Source organism: Larus michahellis, chromosome 14, assembly GCF_964199755.1.
Source record: "Larus michahellis chromosome 14, bLarMic1.1, whole genome shotgun sequence".
In the NCBI taxonomy this organism is placed as follows: domain Eukaryota; kingdom Metazoa; phylum Chordata; class Aves; order Charadriiformes; family Laridae; genus Larus; species Larus michahellis.
In genome coordinates, this window is record NC_133909.1 from 2957463 (window position 1) to 2978848 (window position 21386).

Below are 21386 nucleotides of genomic sequence, written 5' to 3' on the forward strand. Positions count from 1 at the left end.
GTTTCTCCTCACCAAAGTGTCTTTCTTTGGACAATTTCCGATCGGGATAGATGACTCTTCTGCTCTTCTTTCAGCAAACAAGCAGAGAAAGCGGTATGAAAACCAGCATCCCCCCAGTTTTTTAAGGCTCCAACCTTCTGCCCCCCCCAGTTGTGGGCTGTCTTTGGCCTGAGGGACTGTCACAATTACTGCAATGGTCTTGGTTACACACAGGCTCGAGTCGCATGTTAAAAGTACAGACGGCTCCTTAGGACGGGAAGAGGTTGGCTTCTAGCTGAAGATTAGCACGTATTTCCTTTCACGATGGCTGTGAAGTTAAACAGAGGAGGAATCTCAGCTATCGGTCAATCTCACCCCTACCCAGATTGTTCGTGCCGGTTCCAGTGTGTCACATCTCGGCGGAACCACACGCCTCTCAGTCGCCCAGTCCACGTCAGGGAGGCGTCTGATGATGGTCTGCAGCACGCAGAGATATGAGATGGTGTCTGCGCTCCATCCCGTCTTTCATCCCTTGCCCAATCTCCCAGGGAATGGCTGCAAAGCCCTAGCTCCTCGCTGGAGCTACCCCATCGCTTCCTACACCCAGTGCGCCATTAAAACAGCAGCAAAAATTCAATCAGCAGCTTTAGGATTACAGTTCAGCTGGGTACCTGGGCAAAAAAAGCCCTTAATGGGCTGAACTTTCTTCTAGGAACCTCTGACAAGGGCATCCTGTCCTCAAGTGGCTTAACCTGAACCGCCGTTGACGGTAAGTCAATACAGAGACAAGCTAGGGGAAAAAACGCGGGCTGCTGTGCAGGGGAAGTACTGATGATTCAGGGTCTCATTTTTCCCTGCAGCTCAGCACCCAGCCCGTGCCCACGGGCAGTGCAGAGGGGCAGCACCAAGCGGCCCCCTCCTGGGAGATGTGACAGGGCCTGCCATCAGCGAAGATCTCCCAGTAGACCAGTGGAGGACCCAGGGTCCTGGTATCCTGACAGAGCCATCCACAGATTTCTGATTACAAGGGCAAAGCCTCAGCCTGCAGTTCATTGGCGTCTCCTAGAAAGTCTCCAGACACAGCCAGAAGCAGGACTAGTCCTTGTGAGACCAGAGAGTGTTCGACTGGCTGAGCCACCCTGCCCCAGGTCCTCTCCGGGGTGGGAACACCAGCTAAACACGCTGCATTGCACTGGCCCGTTGCTGGCCAGAAAGTTCTATGCCGTCTAGGTTATCCTAGAGCTGGGTAAACACCACAAAATATTTTCCATGCTTGCTTTGATTTGGATTTCAGTTTTGGGACGTGTTTGCTCTGGCTACAAGCCTTTCGCTTTCGCATTTCTTCCTGCGAGTGTGGCAGGGGAGGTGCCTACGGAGGGGAGAGGGGATCACGAGGGCACCGAGGAAGAAAATGAGCGTGGGATTGGCACAGACAAGCCCACCCCACTCCCCTGGCACAGGCACACGGGCCATAGGACTCCTGCTGCAGATGAACGTATTGATAATTATGCAACTTCGCATCGTTAGCGCACCGCTACTCTTCTTGAGGGAATTTTCCCTGCTAGGACAACTCCGCATGCAGGCATGGGGAGCCTTGTTAACTTTTAATTGTTCGTTAATTAGCACAAGTAAGATAAGGAGAGTGGAGCCACAGGCATTGCCAAGAGAGATAAACAGCCGCCTGCAGCCCAGAAACGTTTCACTTGCCCAGCTTCGCTCCCGTTAGTCCTGAGCAAAGGTCAGCCCCGGGACAAACAGGGAGTCGGGTGCCCTTTCCAGTCATGGATGCTGGCCAAACCCTTAAGAAATTGGCAAAATTCACAGAAATTTCCAGTCTTTTCTACTTTACCGCAGCCTGGAAGAGCAGCTAAATCACGCACATGGGAAACAGCCCGATGTACCAGCCCAGAAACCTGCAGCCTCAAGGGGGAACTAGGGCAGGGAATTTGGCAGGAGAATGTATTCCCTGGATTTTCTTCTGCTTCTCCCTTTTCTTCTGAAAGTGCTGGATTATTGGTGGGTCATTCCATAACCCCCTCCGGGTCAGGCAGATCCTGTCGCCGGCACAGGCGGTGGCTTTGGCCATCGTGCCGTGGCTCGGTTTGCCCGTCACCAGCCCGCAGGCAGGGAGCCAAGCTCGGGGCTCGCTGCCAGCCATCCCCGAGCCGTCCCCAGGTACCTCCGCTTCGGCGGAAGGTAATTTGAGATGCAGGGACGGGAGCAGACAGGCAGCAGAGGGACAGAAAGGAGGGGACAGTGACCTCTAACCGAGGAGACACCCTGGGCACGTTAATCCTTATCCTGTAATGGTACGTGGAGACCGGGAGCTGCCGGGAAGCCTGACTCTGCTCTCTGCTATTCCTGCTACAACTGAGAGAGCAGATAAAATACCTCCTTGTAAGAGATCCCCTGGAAACAGCCCAAGTCAAGTCCCGTGACCCCAATGCCCAGGTCCTTGTGGGCTTCCACATCCCCTGTCATCCCCCGTGTCCACTGGTCTCTCTCTGCAAACGCCACCCACGAAACCACACGTGGCAGGAAGGAAAAGTTCAAGAGAAAGGTTTGCCCTGGCACAGCTGACAAACAACTGTTCGAGCGCGAGGAAGGGATCAGAGGCGCCGGGCTGCGCGAGCCTGTGGGTGAAGGTAAAGAGCCCCATCGCCAGCCAAATGCTTGGGTCATTTTTGTGCCAGCGCACCATCCTATGTCATGCCTCACAGCAGTGTCTCCATTCAGACAACCTCATGATGACCTACTTAGACCATGGCAGGTGTGTTCTATTGCCCTACCTGCCAAAAGAGGATGGCACCTGCTTTTTTTTACCTTTCAGAGGAGTGTCTTGCTGTGGATCCAGCACAGACAATCTCGTTCCTGCCTATTGATGCTAACTCATTCTGTATTCCCAATTAGCCATCGGATCAGGATCGGTCACTTAAGGACCCCTTCTCTGGATGATCAGTGGCTTATGTTGTTCTCCAGCTCGTGCACTAGAACATCTCCATCCTTGAAGCTATTCATACCTTGGCTGGACCCTGAGCAACCTGACTGATGCTGCCTGCCTGCATTAAGCTCTTTGTTCCCTGCCAGCCCTGAGCCACAGTGGCTCCGGGGTGGCAGATTGGGCTCTCAACCAACACCTGTGGCACGCTGGCACCTGCTGCAAGGATCCACACTGGGATGGATGTTCCTTGTGCTGGCGAGGTGAAGTTGTGGGCATCACACCAATAAAGATGAGGAGCACCTATGCACAAAGTGCCATTGGAGAAGACCAGAGGATGGAGGGTCACCACCGATGATGGGTGGGTGAGAAGACACCCCACAGCGCGTTCCCACACCACATCACCACCTCCCATCTCCCCGGTGGTGGAGCATGTCCCACTCCAGCTGTGCCGAGTCCTGCAGCTTCGGATGAGGTGGCTGTGGGATGGCAACCCCTGAGAGAGCAGGGACCATCTCAAACCACCACTGCACCTTGGTAAGTTGACATGTACCAAAAGCCCAAGGCACTTTTTTTTGGTGTAACCTATAGAATTCAGGAAGTCAATATAAGTTGCTGTTCCCAGCCTGAAACGTCGAATACACCTTATTCACTCTCTTCCCGTCCCTCACAGACGCAGAGGGGCCACAGACCCTGTGAGATGCTGTGAGAGCTGCAAAAATCTCCGTCGAGTTGATTTAACCATATCTACAAGAGGCAAAACTAGTTTTGTTAAGTGGTCTAGCCTTAGCCCAGCCTTGCTTATTTTATCAGCAGCTGTTTGCTAAATCTTTTGTACTTACACGAACAAAACCCTCAGTTATGCGGCACTTCAAGGATCAGACTTGAGCCCTGATCCTAAACCTTTCGTCATGCATGTTTTTAGAACAAAGTACCTTTTTTCTGCTTTGGATTTAAGCATGCGTGTTCCTCTTTCCACTTTTCTTTTTAAAAAGAAAAGAACAGGGAAGGGGGATTTGTGGTTTAGGGTTTGGGGCTTTTTTTTTTTTTCGTTGTTGAGAACAAACAAAAGCAGATTATCATTCCAGCTTGGAAAATAAAGTTTTTTCCTTTTGAGTTCTATTTGCCTTTTCAAAAGACCCTTTTCTTTTTATTTAAAAAACACCTTTTGTTATTCTCTAATCAGAGTGAAAAAACTTGATAGCTAATACATAACAAAGTGCTGATTAACAAAAGTTATTCTCATCTGGGGTTTGGCTCGCCTGAGCCAAAATGACTTTTCCCACGTTGTTTATTTGATGACGACGCGTTGGCCCTCACACCTACCGACTAAGCCTCCTTCCTCCAATATCCACAGGAAGAGAAGGCGACACTGGAGACAGTTAAACATTTGCAAGTGTCATTTCATATTTCAGACTACTTTCAGTAGCAACAGCTCCATCTGCAAAGTCTGCGTGCCCAAAGACGCAGAAGGGATTTCCAAGTCGGAAATACCCCAGATACCCGGCTGCTGGGCAAAAAACCCGCCGACCCCAAACAGTAGCCCGTCGTGCCGGGGCTGGACCTTGCCCGTGGTCCCGGGAGCTCAGCTCTCGGTGTAACTCGTATTTCTCTGCAAAGCAACACCGCAAAGGTCAAGGATCCTCCTAGGAGGGAAGGGTATGCCCAGATCTCACCTTGCACACACAAGCTCCGCTCGTTTCTTTTCTCCTTAACCCAGCAGGAAACCAATTGTGGATTTACAGCCTCAAAACCTGCTTTTTTTTTTTAACTCACAGAACAGAAGCAGCTCAATTAACCGCCGCAGGTCTCCGTGTCACGCCCTCCGGGACCAAGCTCGTGAATATAATGCCTATAGGAGCCTTTTCCTGCTCTCAGGTTCAGCCGCTCCGTAAAGGAGCCGGGTGCTCCCTGCCCTCTTCGTGGGGACACGGAGCCTCCTCCTGCGCCTCCCGCCTGCTGAGGAATGACGCCACTCAAACGCTGTACTTGTATTCGAAATAAATCGACATTTAATATTTTACAGTTACCTTTAAAAGTTCCTCGAACGGTATTTTACAGATCGGCACAGACGTTACACAGATTTGGTGAGGCTGCACAAGGATGACCTGAAAGAACCTCGAACTTCTTTAGTTTCCAGAAAGCATCAGAGGTCAAAACCTCAGCCAGGATTATGAGTCCCTAGAGTTTGTGCTTGTTTTTCCTCTATGAGATGGAAATTCTCTTCTCTAGTAATTCTGCAGGGGCAGCTGAAACAAAGGGGTTTATATCATTAAGAGTGGCAGGGATAGATTTAGCCACGGATATCACGATCATAAATAGCAATGTTTTGACAGGATAAGGTGCTATTTTAAAGTATTGAACAAAAAGAAAAAAAAACAAAACCACCCAGCTGTCAAATTTCAGCCCCGTATGAGAAGACGTACACAAACATGTTTGAGAAATGAAAAGTCAGTGGGAAAACTTTTTCCAAGTGCGTGCAAAGAGCTATTAAAATCTGTTTCTGATCCCTGGAGCCCACTGGACTTAAAATACTGATGTGCAGAAGCGCACAGCAGCGACCTCAGCGTGCATTCCCGCATCGCCCCGCAGGCACCCCGTGAGACGGGACAGCCCACCGCGACCTGGTAGCGTCTTGGTGTCCCTGTCGAGTCTGTGCCGCGAGCAAGGGATGGACGCTGCTCCACGCGGGTGGGAAGAGATGGGTGCTCCCGGAGTCGGTGCGTGGCCAGGGAAGGTGGGTCCTTGCCGGGAGTCCAAGCTGGCTTTGCATCACGGTGGAGCCAGGGCGCCTACGTATGTTCAAGTCATGCTTCGCCCTGCACGAGGGTCTTTTCTTGGAGTCCACAAGACAACACCATCCTTGGGATGGTTTATTCAAGTAAAAGGATGAAGCGCAGAAGCCTCAGGAGCGTGTTCACCTCTTATTTTTGCTCTTCTCTGGCCGTTGGCAGAAGCTGCACCCGCAGCTGCCGAAGGCACCAAAGGGCCAGCTGGTACCTTCTTCACCTGAGATGTCCCCACACAACAGAGACAGCGGGGCCAGGATCGGAGTTGCCAGCACAGGAGGGATCCCCAAAACACTTCCAGGAGGGATGTGGAGGAATCCAGCAGACAAGCCTGACCCACGCTCCTCTGAGACAACTGAAGCCCCCGAGCCCTTTTCGTGGCAGATTCAGCCTCAAATGACACCGCCGCTGTGCCACCAGCCCTTGGGGACAAGAGCCCAACCTTGTTCTTACTAAGAGCTAACCAGGTCCTGCTTTCTGGAGGATCGAGGAGCCCACACTGATCACGCCATGGCTGAACCCTGCAGCCCCCCAGCCATATCTGGCGTCCCTTCCAGACATTTTCCAGGGAGCACACATCCTCGGCATTGAGATCCTTTTAGCCTGCAGCAGGCAGCATGTTCTTCTGCTTGTTATCATTAGTGCAATCAAGCAAAAACTACTGAGAAACAGCTTGAGGGCTATGAAACCAGGCAAGGCTTCTCCAGTTTCATTTTTTGCTCCCGGGGTCAGAATACCTCTAAATACCCGCAACTATTGCACCGTTCTGTACCTAGAGCCTTGCAGAGAGAAGGAAGAGGGCATAAAGCCTCTTTGCAGGGCAGGGGGAATCTCAAATCCTATCGTCGCTTGGGAGCGTCACTAGTGTTTTTGGTGCTGGGTCCTTCTCAAGCAAAACTGCCCCTTCAGGTGAGCTTCAGGCAATCCTCATGGTTTCCCCAGTACATCCCTCCCTCCCACGAGCGTGAGCATGGGTCCCGCCGTATTTCAAGCAGCTATTGAGGATTCAACCTCTGGGATGTCTCGAGCGTAGAGTGCTGGGGAGCAGGACGCAAGAACATGGGCTGAACAGGGAATACATCTCCTGGGTGAACTCTGAAGTCCTGCAGAAACTGGAAGTTGATCTCCTGCAGGTCCTGGGTTTACAGTAAACGCAGGTATACATGACAAGCTGTCCATGCCCTGGTATGGCCTATTGCACTCAATTCACTGGAACGCAAGCAGCAGCCTACAAGCCATGCTGGGCTCTTTCTGGGCCTCAGCTGGCTTGCTCTGCTCTGCACTGGTTCTCTGCAAGACGCCCAACCTTCATAATTTAAAGCAAACCTTGAGGAAGCCTGTCCCCATCCCTGAAGACCTGTCCTGAGCATCCTTCACCTGTTACGGGTGAAATGCCATCAGGACATTGGCTGGGCAGTCTGTATCTCTGCATGCATTGAAGGCCACCTACCACCACTCAGCCAAAGACAGTCATTTTCCAAAACATCTCCCCGTGAGCTCCCCCCACACCACACTGGCCTTGCAGTCACTGTCAAATACAGCCACAAGACCATTTGCTGACAGGAAAATATCCCTGTCCTTGCCTTGACCTCTCAATCCAGGTGTTGTCAGTCTGCTGAACCAGGTGGACATCTCAAGGAAACCACTTCCCCCCATTGCTGAGGAACCCTGAGAGGTGCCAGAGCACACCACCGATGTTCCCGTTTCCCAAAGACAGGCTAAGTCCAGACCAGGAGCAGCTCAGCCACCATGCCAATACTTCAGGCTGCAGTATGTCTTGGACAAGAACGGATGGGTCTCCAGCCCAAAGGAGGACAGTCAGCTTCCTCTTCCTGAGGCTGTTTTGGTGTTTGACACTGTTTGGTGAGACGACACAGGGTTCTTCTATGGCAGTGCTCCACTGAAGGTGGCAATGGGTAAACACAGGAGAGAATGAAACTCGGAGGGGTCCTGGGGAGGCAAAGAGGACCTTCTCAGTGCAAAGAGATCGCTGTCCCTGGGTTTGTAGCACACAGAGATCTCACACCTGCAGGGGAACAAAAAGAAACCAAGATTACGTAAGGTGTGTGTCCTCAGGTGCAGCAGAAATATCTGCAAACAAACAGGAATCAGTGCAGTCTTTTATAGGACTGGAGTTTGAGTGCTGAGAGTTCAGGTCCTTTAAGTTGGCTCCAATTGGGACGTAGAGCAGACATCCACAAAGACTAATTTCTGAAACACATTAGGGAAAACGAGAACTTTTGCACCCCTCAAGTTTTGGGAGAGGGAAGTAGCTCCTTTTCCATTTTATGCACTGAACTCTCCCCACTAGCCCCTTGAGTTGTGCAACAAACAAGTTAAGTAAAACCCTTCTCTTTAGGGTTATTTAAGAAATAAGATCCTAAATCTTTTCCCATTGGAGGCAATATAACCTGGGGACCACCCTTTAGACCGTGGCAGTCACGAAGCTCAACTACTGCTGGGATCTGAGCAGGACCATCCAGCCCACCTGAGCTCAGCTGCACTACAGAGCTCAGAGCTAATGTCACTCAGCTTGGGCATCTGGCATAGATCCACAATGGTGCTCAGGACCTTGTCCCCCCGTTGGCCACCCACGCTTCATGGACAAGTCCTTACACGCAGAATGCACCATCCCAGGAGCAGCTGGCCAGGCTGAGGTTCCTACCTGGTTACGCTCTGCAGGATCTTCTGCTCATCCTGGTCCAAGCAGACGGCGAAGGAGGACTGGAGACCAATAATCTGGACCTTGTCTACTTTTATCTGGGACACACTGATCTGCTGATAGAAAAAGAGTCCAAGTGAGGGAGCTTCCAGGCTCAGTGCGTTATCCTTGATCAGGGAAGGGGAGCAGGGGAGCTGAGCATCCCCCCGCAGGCAGGCCTGCTGGCCAACAGCAAACAGATCCCACAGGGAGCGACTGTCTCCTGCCCTGCTTCCGTCCCAGCTGAGTCAGGCTGACATCCTGTTACCAAATGTAAACGCACCGTGATTTGAGTTACCTGATTGAAACTTTTTTTGGATTTGGAGTTTTGCCTTTTGACCACCTCCGTCATGGTCAAGTTGAGACACTCTGTCTTTGAGGCTGTAACAAAAGAAAACTGTTATCACTTGAGGCTTCTGGGCCACTGGTAGGAACCCAAGTGGTCCCTCCACCCCTCAAAGCATCCCAGAGACAGCGGTTCTCAGCAGGACCCTACTGTCATGGGAAGTACGATACCGTTTCCTTCCCCAGTGCCAACCTACGCAGAAAGAACTCAATCAGAGAGACAGAAGTCAACTTCTGAGTAATTTCCAGCTGCTTTCCAAACATAGCAGCAAAGGGCATTTAACTATCTTAGGACCTAAACAGGAGAAAACCCATTGCCCCATCGTCATGAGAAAATTCTAGCTCTCCAGCATGGCCTTTCCTGCAGTCCACCTGGAGATGCTTTGCCGTGTCTGGAATTACAGTGACATCCTGTGGTCAAAACTGCTGAATGTGAAAACCAACGGAGACAATCCAGGGGAACCGGTTTTTTTGGAAGGAAGAGATTCATGAAGCAGAAGCTTCTCCCCAATGCGGAACCGAGGACACCCCCTGAACGAAACACGCAGCGTTGGCAGCACAAGCGAAGCTCCTGAACTAGTGCAGAAACATCCAACGCAAAACGTATAGAGGAGGTGAGAAAGTAATTCCTGCTGGGTTTTTTTCCAGGGTTGTCTGCACGGGCTTCATGGATGGGGTAGCAAAAGGAGGGACAGAGGTTTATGTTGAGCTCCGTGGGGCATGTAGGAGCTGTCTCCTGTTTGGTAGATCACCCGTTTGCCACGACTACTCTGCTCACAAACCACACATCTGCCAGACACAAAGCACACGAGGAAAGAGGAACTAAAAAACCCCTTCTGTTTACTCAGAACTGGGTGTCTGACTGCCAAAACAGCAGTTCTTAAGCAAGAATGAACAGGTATTGCTTCTAAATATTCACACAGACTAAAAGTCTTGTTGCTTTTAAAAGGCTCAAAGCCTTATTAAGGCCCCATCAGAAACCTCATTAGGAAAAAAGTTCTGAAGCAGAACCACGTGGCAGGCGGCTATCTCTGAGCTGCAGGAAGGAAACCGGGCTGAAACATCAGCTTGACGAGAGCCTGCTGAAAGCTGCGGCGGACGGCAGGACAAGCACCCTCACCCTTGGTTCTACTTCATTTAACAACAGTTCTACCTGTCTCTCCTTCTCCTGACTAAACAAGTGTTGCTCTGGAAAGCACCGCTCTCCAGTGACCATCCTGCCGTTTGGACCATGCCAGCCCTGTCCCTAATGGACATCCCATTTCCCTGGCTGGAAGCTTTAGGACAACGGGAAATCAAATGCCCTTCATCCCTGATGTGGTGGCAGCCAAGGACTACAGTATGCCCCAGGGAACCCCAGGCACCTTCCATGTATCTTCTCCTGCATTCACACATCCCCGCTTTGCTCCAGCTAGAAAATCCACACCATCCTCTCGCTCCACCAGTCCCTCCCATTGCTCCCTACACAAAGCCAGAAAGACCACCTCTACCCACCTAGTTCTTCGTACTTCTTGCAGGCTTTGCTAAGGTTGACAGATGTGCAGACCTTCTCAACATCATTCCAGTGACTTCTTCCACTGACGGCTGTCTGCAGAGACGAAGCAAAGCCCATGAGATGCCACGCTCCAGGCTGACGCCACCCTCCCTCCCACCCCTAACCATCTGGCTGGACTAGGTCAGATCTGGATTTACCAGGAGCTGCACAGACAAAGTTTGAGTAGGCATTAAAGTTCATTTAACCCTGGATTTACAAAAATTGCCCAGGCTTAACACTAAATAACTGCAGAGGGACGAAGACAATAATGCTTGACCAATCTCATAGCCTTCTATGATGTTATAACTGGTTGGCTAGATGGGGGCAGAGCAGCAGATGTCATCTACCTTGACTTCAGCAAGGCTTTTGATGCTGTCTCTCATAACATCCTCCTTAGGAAACTGAGGAAGTGTGGACCAGACGAGGGGACAGTGAGGTGGATTGAGAGCTGGCTGTGTGACAGGACTCAGAGGGTTGTGATTAATGGAGCAGGGTCGAGTTGGAGGCCTGTAACCAGTGGTGTCCCTCAGGGGTCAATACTTGGACCAGTATTGTTTAACGTATTCATCAACGACCTGGACAAGGGGACAGAGTGTCTGCTCAGCAAGTTCACTGAGGATACCAAACTGGGAGGGGTGGCTGACACCCCAGAGGGCTGTGCTGCCATCTGGCGTGAGCTAGACAGGCTGGAGAGCTGGGCAGAGAAGAACCTAATGAGGGTCGACAAGGACAAGGGCAGGGTCCTGCACGTGGGAAGGAAGAATGTCAGGCACCAGTATAGGTTAGGGGTGGACCTGCTGGAAAGCCGCTCTGAAGAAAAGGATCTGGGGGTCTTGGTAGACAGTAAATTATCCATGAGCCAGCAACGTGCCCTTGTCACCAAGAAGGCCGACGGAATTCTGGGCTGCATAGGGAAGAGTGTGGCCAGCAGGTCAAGGGAGGTCATTCTCCCCCTCTACTCTGCACTGGGGAGCCCACAACTGGAGTATTGTGTCCAGTTTTGGGCTTCCCAGTTCAAGAGAGACAGGGAACTACTGGAGAGAGTCCAGCGTAGGGCAACAAAGATGATGGAGGGGTTGGAGCATCTCCCTTGTGAGGAAAGGATGAGAGAGCTGGGACTCTTTAGCCTGGAGAAGGCTGAGGGGAGACCTTATTAATGTTTACAAGTATCTAAAGGGTGGGTTTAAGGAGGATGGAGCCAGACTCTTTTCAGTGGTTCCTAGTAACGGGACGAGGGGTAACGGGCACAAGCTGGAACATAGGAAGTTCCGATCAAATATGAGAAAAAACTTCTTTACAGTGAGGGTGACAGAGCCCTGGAACAGGCTGCCCAGGGAGGTTGTGGAGTCCCCTTCTCTGGAGACGTTCAAGACCCACCTGGATGCAGTCCTGAGTAATGTGCTCTGGGCAATCCTGCTCTAGCAGGGGAGTTGGACTAGATGATCCCTAGAGGTCCCTTCCAACTCTGAAAAATTCCATGATTCCATACTAGGAGGACCGCTGCAACCAGTGGAATATTGCTCCCTGGAAGCAAAGTCCACCAGTGTAAAGTGGCAGCCAGTACATGTCATAGAATCACAGACTGGGTTGGGTTGGAAGGGACCTCTAAAGGCCATCTAGTCCAACCCCCTGCAGTCAGCAGGGACATCTTCAAGTGGATCAGGCTGCTCAGAGCCTCATCCAGCCTGGCCTTGAATGTCTCCAGGGATGGGGCCTCCACCCCCTCTCTGGGCAACCTGGGCCAGTGTCCAATGTCCAGTCTATGGAAACTAGATGCACACTCCCTATTTCATTTGGCTGAACAGGAGTGGAAAACCACTCCAAATTAGCCAGTAAGTAGACAATTAGCTGGAGTTTGGCTCGTCTGGGCTTGGATTTGGGCTCTTCCAGCACATTGTCAGCGCTTGTCTCTCTCAGCCCCCAGCAGAGAGACGTGTTTGCCCAGCACTGAAGTGGTTTCCTGCCCCGTTTGTCTTTGTGCAAGTCCCGCGCACTCACCTTGCTGTAGGCGATCTGTAGTGTTAGTGGGATTGCTTCTCTGTCTCCATCTATGCCCAGCCTTTTGCTGCCTGGACCTGCACAAAACAAGGAGCAAATGTCACAGGGTGGCCTTTTATCCCCATTCTTCAGCGGGCGACCGATACGGCAGCGCGCTCAGTACCTACAGAAAGGGGGGGAAAAAAAAACCCCCAGTTTGCTGAACACAGCTTGCGGAGCAAAAAGGCAAAAAGAAAAGGTGGCTTAAAAGCCGCCAGAAAGCAATTAATCCAGTGCAGAAATTCCAACACAAAGCGCAACAAGCAGCTCTGCAAAACTGAAAGCGGCGCTGGCTAAGCCGGTGCAGAGGGGTCAGTGCTCCAGGGAAAACACAAAGCAATAAAAGGCCGCGTTGCTAACCCGGCTCCTGTTTTTCCGGGCATGTTTGTGCCCACATTAAATTAGCCTTGAAATACTGTGCCCGACACTTACTAACTTTCCCTTCCCTCCCGCCCTCCCCGGATAATTTTTTGCAGCTGTTAAGCGGTTCGCTGCCAGACAACCGAAGGAAAAAAAAAAAAAATTAAAAAAAAAAAAAATCAAAGTCAGAAAGGATCGGTGGTTTCATGAGTTATTGGGAAGAGGTCTTGGCCCAGCCTGTATTTTTGGGGGAGTGGGGTGGTGACACTTCGTATGGAGGATGTTTTATGAGCTCTGTTTAGAAAGACAAGGCGAGGTCACAGAAAAGCACTTGGTCAAAAAAAAAAAAAAAAAATCAAAAAATAACGAAGAGACGTGTTTAAATGCAGTAGTGTTGGTTGGCCATGAGATGTCTCTGCCAGCTGCGCCGCGCCAGGCAGCGTGTCGGTGCCCAGGAGAGCCAGAGAGCACGCTGCCGAAAGATGCTTCTGCCGTTGCTTCTTGTCTCTACTCATTTTATAAATTCCTAGTGTAAAAGCTCATGGATGTCCCCTGCAGGAAGGCTACAAGCACATGCACGAACCTTGCTTTGCCCGGTAAACTCAAGAAAATGGAAGGCGTTTTTTGGGTTTTTTTTACAAATGACGCTCCTGGACAAAGCACAAACAACAGAAAGCGGCGAAAAGAAAAGATGAAAAGCTGCGCTTGGCCAGGTGCTGATGAGAGGAAGGAAATGGGCTTGAAGCTGTTTTATTGCAAATACGTCTTAGAGTTAACAGCAGTTAAAAACAACAAGGCGCTGCCGCAGCTTCGCTCCTGAAGGGGAACGCGACGGTCGCGACGCCTCATTTCCAAATTTGTGAAAAGATTGTCTGGAACTTCGCTCACAATGCAGCCTGGGCTCAGCTGCCTCTTCCTTCCAGCCCACGCTCCCTCCAGCCCCTCTTCCCAGTTCTCTCCCAGCCCCGCGGTTTGCAGACCCCCGCCCCCCAGGGCTGCGGGCGCAGACGCAGCTACGGACCTGAGGCTTTGATGGCCCGCGTGGCCGCCGAGTGGCCCAGCTCGAGGGAGTGGATGAAGACTTCGGTCAGCTTTTCTCCCCCGATGAAGGTGAGCTGCCAGGGCGAGAAGAGAGGAGACGCGGTGGGGTGAGGAGACCCAGCCCGCGCCAGGTGACGTTCACCCCTCTCCTCCTTTCTACAGGAAACCGCTCGGTTTGGGAAAATCCTCTTATATTTTCAAACTACCCCTTTTGCTCGCTGCCTTGAGTGACGCCAGCCTTTAGCTGTACTTCTGACTATTTTAACAGACCGCCAGCAAGCAAAACAACCCCAAAACCTAATTTTTGTTTAAAGAAAACTCCCCAACCCGCTGGAAAGAAAAGCCATGATGAGCCTAATGTCTGAGCATCGCTTTGGGCGACACAAATCCCACAAACAGCAGTGACTCTTGCTCGCCACAGCCCCACTGCAGCCGGTCCCGTGCCACCGCACCAAAGCGGTGATTGCAGCCGTGCGTTCAACCTTCCCCACCACGTCTGCCTCGTGCACACAGCGGGATGTGGAAAACAGGCTTCGCGGAGGGGCTTGGTTTGGAAAGCAGAGCACTGGAGGGATTTCCAGTGACGCGAATAACCTGTCAGCACTGACAGGAGCCACTTTGTGTCACGGGAAATGGTATTTGGATGGAAAACTGCTCGTGTGACTTAAGGATTGTCTGGGCAGGACCCGCGTGCTCTCAGTCCTGGAGCCAGGAGCACCACAGGCACCTGAGGAATAAAAGGGGACGGAGGTCTGCCCCACCAGCACGTGGAGGCTGTGCCATACCCCCATCCGCTTCACAGGCAGGTCCTGAGTTGGTGGCACAGGCAGAAATACCCCCCTTTCTCCCTCACCGAGATGGGGCTGGGCTCCTTCACCTACCTCTGTCTGGTAGAGCTGCAGCAGGACGGGGCGCGTGGCAAAGCGGCAGTAGTAGAGGATCATGTCGGCCAGGATGGGCAGCTGCTCCTGGGAGTTCTCCTGGGGCTCAGCCTCCGGCTTGGCAGACTGCGGCGAGAGAAGAAGTCATAAGCCTGATGGGTACCCACAGCCCGGTGCCAAGAACTGCCCTTCCCACACTGCCAGTGACAGAAACCCTCCTACTGACCACCCAGCTCCATGTCCATGTAGCACAGCCTGCTGTACAGGATTGTGGTGGCTCAGGGCTAAGCAGAAGCTCTCTGCTCAGCTGCCCTGTACCTCGGGGAAGGAGAACGCCAAGCCCTACCAGCTGGCATACACATACCTGACACAGGACGTCCATGGGCAGGTTCATCAGCCCAAGAACGTTGCGCTCGTACCATGGGTCCAACATGCCAATGTAGTGGGAGATGTCGTTGGTGCTGCTCTCCATCCCAGCCAAGGTGGGATCCTGAAACCGGACACACAGGAGTCACACCAAGGCCCCCCTCAGGCTCCTCGCCCCACGCTTGGGTCTGGTGGAAGCAACACCAATGCTGCCCTCAGCCTGCCCTGCCAGCCTCCTCGCACACCACTCTCGGGGCCAAGGAGAGCACTGGTGGCACCGTGAGCCCCACAGTGAGCAGGACACCTACCGCCTGTGCCGAGGCCCGGAGCTGCGGGTCCCCCAGGGACGGGGAGGGATGCATCAGTGGGGTTGATGGAGCCAAGCAGCTCCTCTTCACGGGGACGTAGAAAAACTGCAGCTTGAAGTACCTTGTCAGTGAGGGGCAGGTGCTCTCCTTGAGCCTAGGAGAAGGTAGGAGAGGGCTGGGTAAGCCAAGCCCTCCGGCGCGTCCAGCAGGGCCAGGTACCTGCAGCCGGGTCCCCCCACACCGCCAGCTCACCTGAGGTTGCTGTAGGCTCGGGCCACTTTCCCCGAGATGCGGTCGGAGCCGAAGACCACGACACGCAGCGTGGACACCTTGGCGTCCTCGTCGTAGCTGAGGAAGGGCCGTCGGTGGAGGCTGAGGTGCCGTGGGGCCAGCGGGGCCGGCAGCCGCTGGCTCAGGACGTGCTGCGGCAGCGAGTGAGCGCGCCGGGAGCGCGCCGGGATGCGGTGCTTTGCCTGGGGGGTGCACAGGCTCTCGGCCCGGCGCAGGGGCAGTGGGAGCGAGCCTGTGTCTGGGCAGTCCTTCAGGTCCCTCCTCAAGACCAGCTGGCTTTTGCTCTTGAAGAGTTTGTAGATCTTGTTGGTCAGCGTTTGTCTGTATTTGTGGTGGGTCTTCTCTACCTTCAGCTCCGGCCTCCCCACCATGTCCAGGGAGCTCTCGTCGCTGTCCTCCGCGTACCCGCTGTCCATGCAGTCCTTCAGGCTGGAGACGAACGACTTCAGGGACTTTCTGGAGACCACCGTCAGCTCCGAGATGGAGTCCTTGGAGGTGGTGAAGAGGGACACTCGCGAGGGCTTGGAACCCTCCTCCGACAGCGTTGAGTACACAGAGTCTTTGGAAATAGTGCAGATGGGGGAAAGCAGCGAGTCCCGCTCAGGGGAACAGCCATCGGTTTCCACCTCCTCCTCCTCCTCTTCATCCTCCTCCTCGTTCTCCGAGGCCATGGGCTCGACAACGCTGCACTCTTTGCTGAGGACATCATTGAGGATATCTGAAAGGCAACCAGAGGGAAATCGTGTCTGGCACGGGCTCCAGCGTAACCACTGGAAATGTGATGCCTGCAGCCAACGACACTACTACAGCGTGGCCAGCGCTCCCTTTGATCCCGCACGGTTTCAAGCAAGGAGCTGAAAACCTCCTACGGAACGTTTTTAGATTCCCATAAGGCGCTCAGATGCAACGCTAAACAAAACGTGCTTCTCTCCTTGAGGTCACACTCTGTTTGGGTTCGCGAAAGGCAAACACCAGTTGGGGTTTTGCTTCCTTCCTACACAGATTTCACAATGTGGTCACGTCCGATTCAGGTTTAACTGAAGGGCAGGAGGAAAGCAAGGTATTTGGCTAATTGACCCCCAAATCACCCCACTATGGGTGGCCTTGCAGCAAAGCTGGACTCGCTGCAAAGCCCAAGGCAGAGCTCTGGTCCAGAGCTTGCTGAGGCCAGCAAGCAGCAAACACTAAACCTTCACGGGAACAGAAAAAGTCTTCCAGGAATGGGGAAGCTGAAGAGACCAGCTCAGCAGAAGGAGAAGCCGCCACTTCCCCTGCAAAACTGCTGTGGCCGGGCCGAGAGCACGGCAAAGGCACCCGCTGCTCGGCCATCCCTGCTGGGGGCGGGGGGAAAGAGCTGCAACGTCTGAGGGGTCTCAACACCACAAGGCCCTGACATCTCAGTGCTGTCAGGCTTTCCCAGCAACAATTATTTCCAGGGCACGAGCAAGGTTTACTCCTTGCAGAGGAGCTTTCTATCAAACAAGGTCTCCGTCCTACCAACGTCCCCAGGGACTCGGGTGCGACAAACCTCTCCTAGCTTAATGCAAGGCGAAACTTTGCCCAGGAGGTGAAGCCCTGCATGATTTGTCTCTTGGCAACATGTATTTTGGGGCCACCAGCCTCTCGCGCCCACCACTCGGATGAGGGCTTTGCTTGGCATCGCAGCAGGTGTCATGCCCGCGTCATGAGTTGATGCCCATGTCCCCTCCTGTCCAGGGGACACTGGTACCCACTACGTTACCTCTCCCATCACCACCAATTTGTTACCAGCTCTTTCAGGCTGCGGCCACAGTTTGTGTCGCACGCCCGGCCGCATGTGGCGGTGCCGGCGGAGTGGAAACGCTGCTCAGCCGCCCCTGCAAGGGGGAGCAGAGGCTGCGGTCTCACTGGGAGGGACGGGGGACCCCCTCCGCTTACCAAAGTTATCCTGGTCCCAGCTGTAAGTGTAGCAGCGAGCGGCAGGGATGGGGATGGTGTGGAGCTTGCGGGGCTGAGCCTCACCTGGGACGAGAGGAGGGAGAGGAGTTAGTTTGCAGGGAAACCCGATGGCGGTGCTGACAGCTCTCCTGGCTGGTGGGAGATGCCACCCACCCCGTGCACTTGTTTTGGGCAGCCCAGGGCACGCAGAGCACTGACGCTGCTGTTGTTACCCCCGTGAAGTCTCACGCAACTGGGATGAGAGGACATTCCACACCACTATTAGCCATCAGACACCACAGCTGCCATCGGTTTCTGATTCAATGTTTGCATCTCACCCACAAAGGCTGGAGGAACAATTTTTGTGTTGTTGCTTCTGTTTTAATGAAAGATGAGAAGCAATTTCTGGCTCGTCATGTAGTTATGAAACGGGACCTGGGTTGGTGGTTTTTTTGTTTTTTTTCCCCTGTTGTAGTGGTTGCTGCGCTAGGTCGCAACTTTGCAAAAGAGGGTCCTGTACTTCAAAGGGCTGGCTCCCAGCACCCGCCGCAGCGCAAGGGAGCTCCTCGCCACCGCTGGGGCTGAGCTGGCAGAAAAACCCGGAGGAAAGAGGGGCCGGGGGGGGTTCCTCACCCACGATGGCAGGAAAGGAGGCGGCCCCGGCGATGTCCCGCAGCACGGACTGCAGCCGCTCCCGGGCCAGGAGAGGGTCGCTGCTGGCGGCCGCAACCTCCTGCGCGTCAGCGGCGCTGGCGTAGATCTCCGAGAGCTCTTCCAGAGTCTTGGACTGGGGGAGCAGAGCCAAGATGAGAGATGGAGGGGGTCCCTCCGCAGAGGCAAAGCACAGCTCTTTGGGGAAGGTCATTAACTACACCACTGGGCAAATCTCTCTCCCTCCTCTACCTCCAACCCCCTCCCCTTCAAGTCCCTCCAAGACTTCTGCAAAATGGAGGAGACAAAAAAAAAAAACAAAAAAAAAAAAATCATTTGAACACACCTAAGGGGTTTTCTTCAGAAGTCTCCCCCCCGCCACAGACACCAAAGCAAAATGTTTCTCCGGTTAAAGAAAAACTTTTGCTGCATTTTAAATTGAGGTGCTCTTCCTCTCTCCACGTAAGAATGGGGAAAGGAGTAAAAGGGTAAAAGGCAAGTTATTCCCTCGCCACACTTCACAACACAGAATTGTGGACCCCAGGTCCAGAAGAGAAGGGGAAGATGTGTATTTTTCCTACAAGAAGTGTTACGAAAACTTATGGTCTTTTGTCAATCAAATACTATTTTGGTCAGGAAATCCACCAGCCACCTGCATGAAACTGCTCCCAACACCATCATGGCATCACCGAAGGGGAAGCTCTCTGAGCCTACCTTCAGGAGGTGGTGCAGGCTGCCCAGGTCGCAGCGGGTGCCAAAGTTGGCCTGGTAGAGGTGCTCGAGGAGCAGGACGAGCGTGGCGTGCTGCGGGTGCTCGCTGGCGCTCAGCTTTTCGGCAATGGAGAGGAACTCGCTCTGCACCTCAGAGCGGTTGAGCAGCAGCACCGTCCTGAGGATAAGGGGACGGCAGTTAGGCTGGGCAGCCGGGCTCGGATGCCGGTGGCACATGAAACTCTTGGACAAATTACCCCCCTACTTGGCTCTGGGGAGACCCCCCTGCAGTGCTGCCTCCAGCTCCGGGGCCACCAACAGCAGAAGGACACGGAGCTGTTGGAGCGGGGCCAGAGGAGACCCCGGAGATGATCCAAGGGCTGGAGCCCCTCTGCTGTGGGGACAGGCTGAGAGAGCTGGGGGGGTTCAGCCTGGAGAAGAGAAGGCTCCGGGGAGACCTTGGAGCCCCTTCCAGTCCCTAAAGGGGCTCCAGGAAAGCTGGGGAGGGACTCTGGATCAGGGAGGGGAGCCACGGGACGAGGGGGAACAGTTTTAAACTGGAAGAGGGGAGATTTAGATGAGATCTCAGGAAGAAATTCTTTGTTGTGAGGGTGGTGAGCCCCTGGCCCAGGTTGCCCAGAGAAGCTGTGGCTGCCCCATCCCTGGAGGGGTTCAAGGCCAGGTTGGACGGGGCTTGGAGCAACCTGGGCTGGTGGGAGGTGTCCCTGCCCAGGGCAGGGGGGTGGAACGATGATCTTTAAGGTCCCTTCCAACCCAAGCCATTCTAAAACTCTATGACATTCACGCTAGATGGCAGTGTCCTCTCACGTTAGTCCCAGCCGGAGCGTCTGGGGCCAGACCCACGCTGCAGTGCCAGCCGCAGGCAGGGAGCACGTAACGGCTGAGGATGCTCCATCCTGCTCCTCGGCACCATCTCTCCTGCCACACCTGCATTACCACCGGCCCAATAATTGCTCAGTCTACCCCAGACGGGGCTCCAGTCCAGCAGCCAGTTGTCCTAACTGGACAACCAGCGCACACGATGAAGCAGAGGGTAGAAGATGAGAGCGGTCCCCAAAACATCCTCCCCCTGCAAGACGCAGGTCACAGCATCACTTCTCGGCTTTAAGGAGAAGAGCCACATCCTTCAGCTGCATTTTTGCTCTGGACCACAACATGACCCCATCAGTGGGCACCTTTAAGATTCGGCTGGGCAGGGTGTTGGGCCATCTTGTCTAGGTCGTGCTTTTGCCAAGAAAGGTTGGACCAGATGATCCTTGAGGTCCCTTCCAACCTGGTATTCTCTCATTCTATGACTATCCACAGGCTTTGAATTCCCAGACCTGGATCCCAGAGAGTATGTTTATGGAGGAGAACAGTCCACCTCTGAGCAAAGATGGCTCTGAATTAAGGATGTGCTCTGGTGTGCTTGGGTCTAGAAAGCCCAGCAACGGGCACAAGCTTTCAATAAGCTCAAGGTTCAGCTTGTGTACAGCTTCGTGCCAGGTTTTCAGGGCTTTTTATGCAAATATAGCCATCCTGCTGTAAGCGGTTGCACTTGCACCAGTATAAGCCTGTAGAGCAGCAGAGCTGTACTGGGAAAGCAACACAGCAGCGCCGGTGCAGCCGGGTGGGGTACGGGTGAAGTTCCAGAGCTGCACGGCACGGGCGGAGAGGTCAAAACAGCAGGACAGCCCTCCTTTGTGGAAGTGGCTGTGCATGAAGGACTGTCCCTGGGGCTGGCACTGCAGCCAGGAAGGGCCCACAGCACCACCTGGGCTCATTTTCCTATTTACAAACGAGGTGCCCTGGCAGGAGGTAAAGGTTCAGCCCTCGATTAAGGGGCAAAGTCTGCCTGCGCTCACAGCTGCAAGGCTTTCCTTAACTTGTTGCCCTGGGACGGACTCGCTTCTGACCCCCTTTGGGGTGGTGGCTCCCAAACAAAGCGTCTCCTGGCTGTTCTCCAACGTGCCCCGAGTTCAGCCGCTCCCTGTGGAGGAGACTTTGCCTTCCCTGGCTGTTTTCACCCAGATCCGCAGCCCTGCAGTGAGCAGGGGGACCGACACGGGGAGCCCACAGACCCTGACGCCACTTTCCTCCTCCCTTCCCACAGCTCAGCCCAGCTCTCCAGCTCTCCTCCCCGGCACGCACCGCTACACCTTTGAGACGCTGCTCGCAGCGTGCTCACGGAGCAGCGTGAGACTGTGGGGATGCTACAGAGCGGCACCAGCAGCGCCCACCGCCACACTTACACAGTGGAGCTCTGGTAGTTCTTCACGGGCAGCCCCTGCTCTGTCCTCACCAGCCGCTGGAAGGAGATCCCTGGGGGAGAAAGAGCAGAGGACATGAGACACGGCACCACCGCAGACCGCTCTGCCCCAGGAACGCGGTGACTTTGTCTCCTAATGCAGTGCTGAGCCGGCTGAGCCGCTGCCCGGAGCAGGCATGGCAGCACCAAGAGTCCTCATGGGGACAAGGCACAGCCACCGTGTCAGGGGACCAACGCAGGAGCAAGGGAGTCATGGCATGTAAAGGGT

General features: G+C 53.8%; 1 protein-coding gene across 4 annotated transcripts in view; it reads right to left on the reverse strand.

Annotated features, from left to right (window-relative positions):
• Window positions 1-4906: 4906 nt before the first annotated feature.
• The window catches only part of PIK3R5 (phosphoinositide-3-kinase regulatory subunit 5), a 67879-nt gene continuing 51399 nt past the window's right edge, over window positions 4907-21386 (reverse strand). For 3 of the 4 annotated variants that reach the window (XM_074607814.1, XM_074607818.1, XM_074607815.1), the window contains exons 6-19: window positions 21102-21171; window positions 18853-19027; window positions 18121-18274; window positions 17488-17571; window positions 15532-16288; window positions 15280-15433; window positions 14970-15095; window positions 14606-14731; window positions 13705-13798; window positions 12285-12361; window positions 10247-10340; window positions 8706-8788; window positions 8372-8484; window positions 4907-7732 (exon numbers count right to left, since the gene is read on the reverse strand). In XM_074607814.1, the coding sequence (XP_074463915.1) occupies window positions 7591-7732; window positions 8372-8484; window positions 8706-8788; window positions 10247-10340; window positions 12285-12361; window positions 13705-13798; window positions 14606-14731; window positions 14970-15095; window positions 15280-15433; window positions 15532-16288; window positions 17488-17571; window positions 18121-18274; window positions 18853-19027; window positions 21102-21171 (2249 nt within the window). In that variant the 3' untranslated portion in view covers window positions 4907-7590. The remainder of the gene's footprint in view (window positions 7733-8371; window positions 8485-8705; window positions 8789-10246; window positions 10341-12284; window positions 12362-13704; window positions 13799-14605; window positions 14732-14969; window positions 15096-15279; window positions 15434-15531; window positions 16289-17487; window positions 17572-18120; window positions 18275-18852; window positions 19028-21101; window positions 21172-21386) is intronic. The other variant, XM_074607816.1, reaches the window with a different exon arrangement.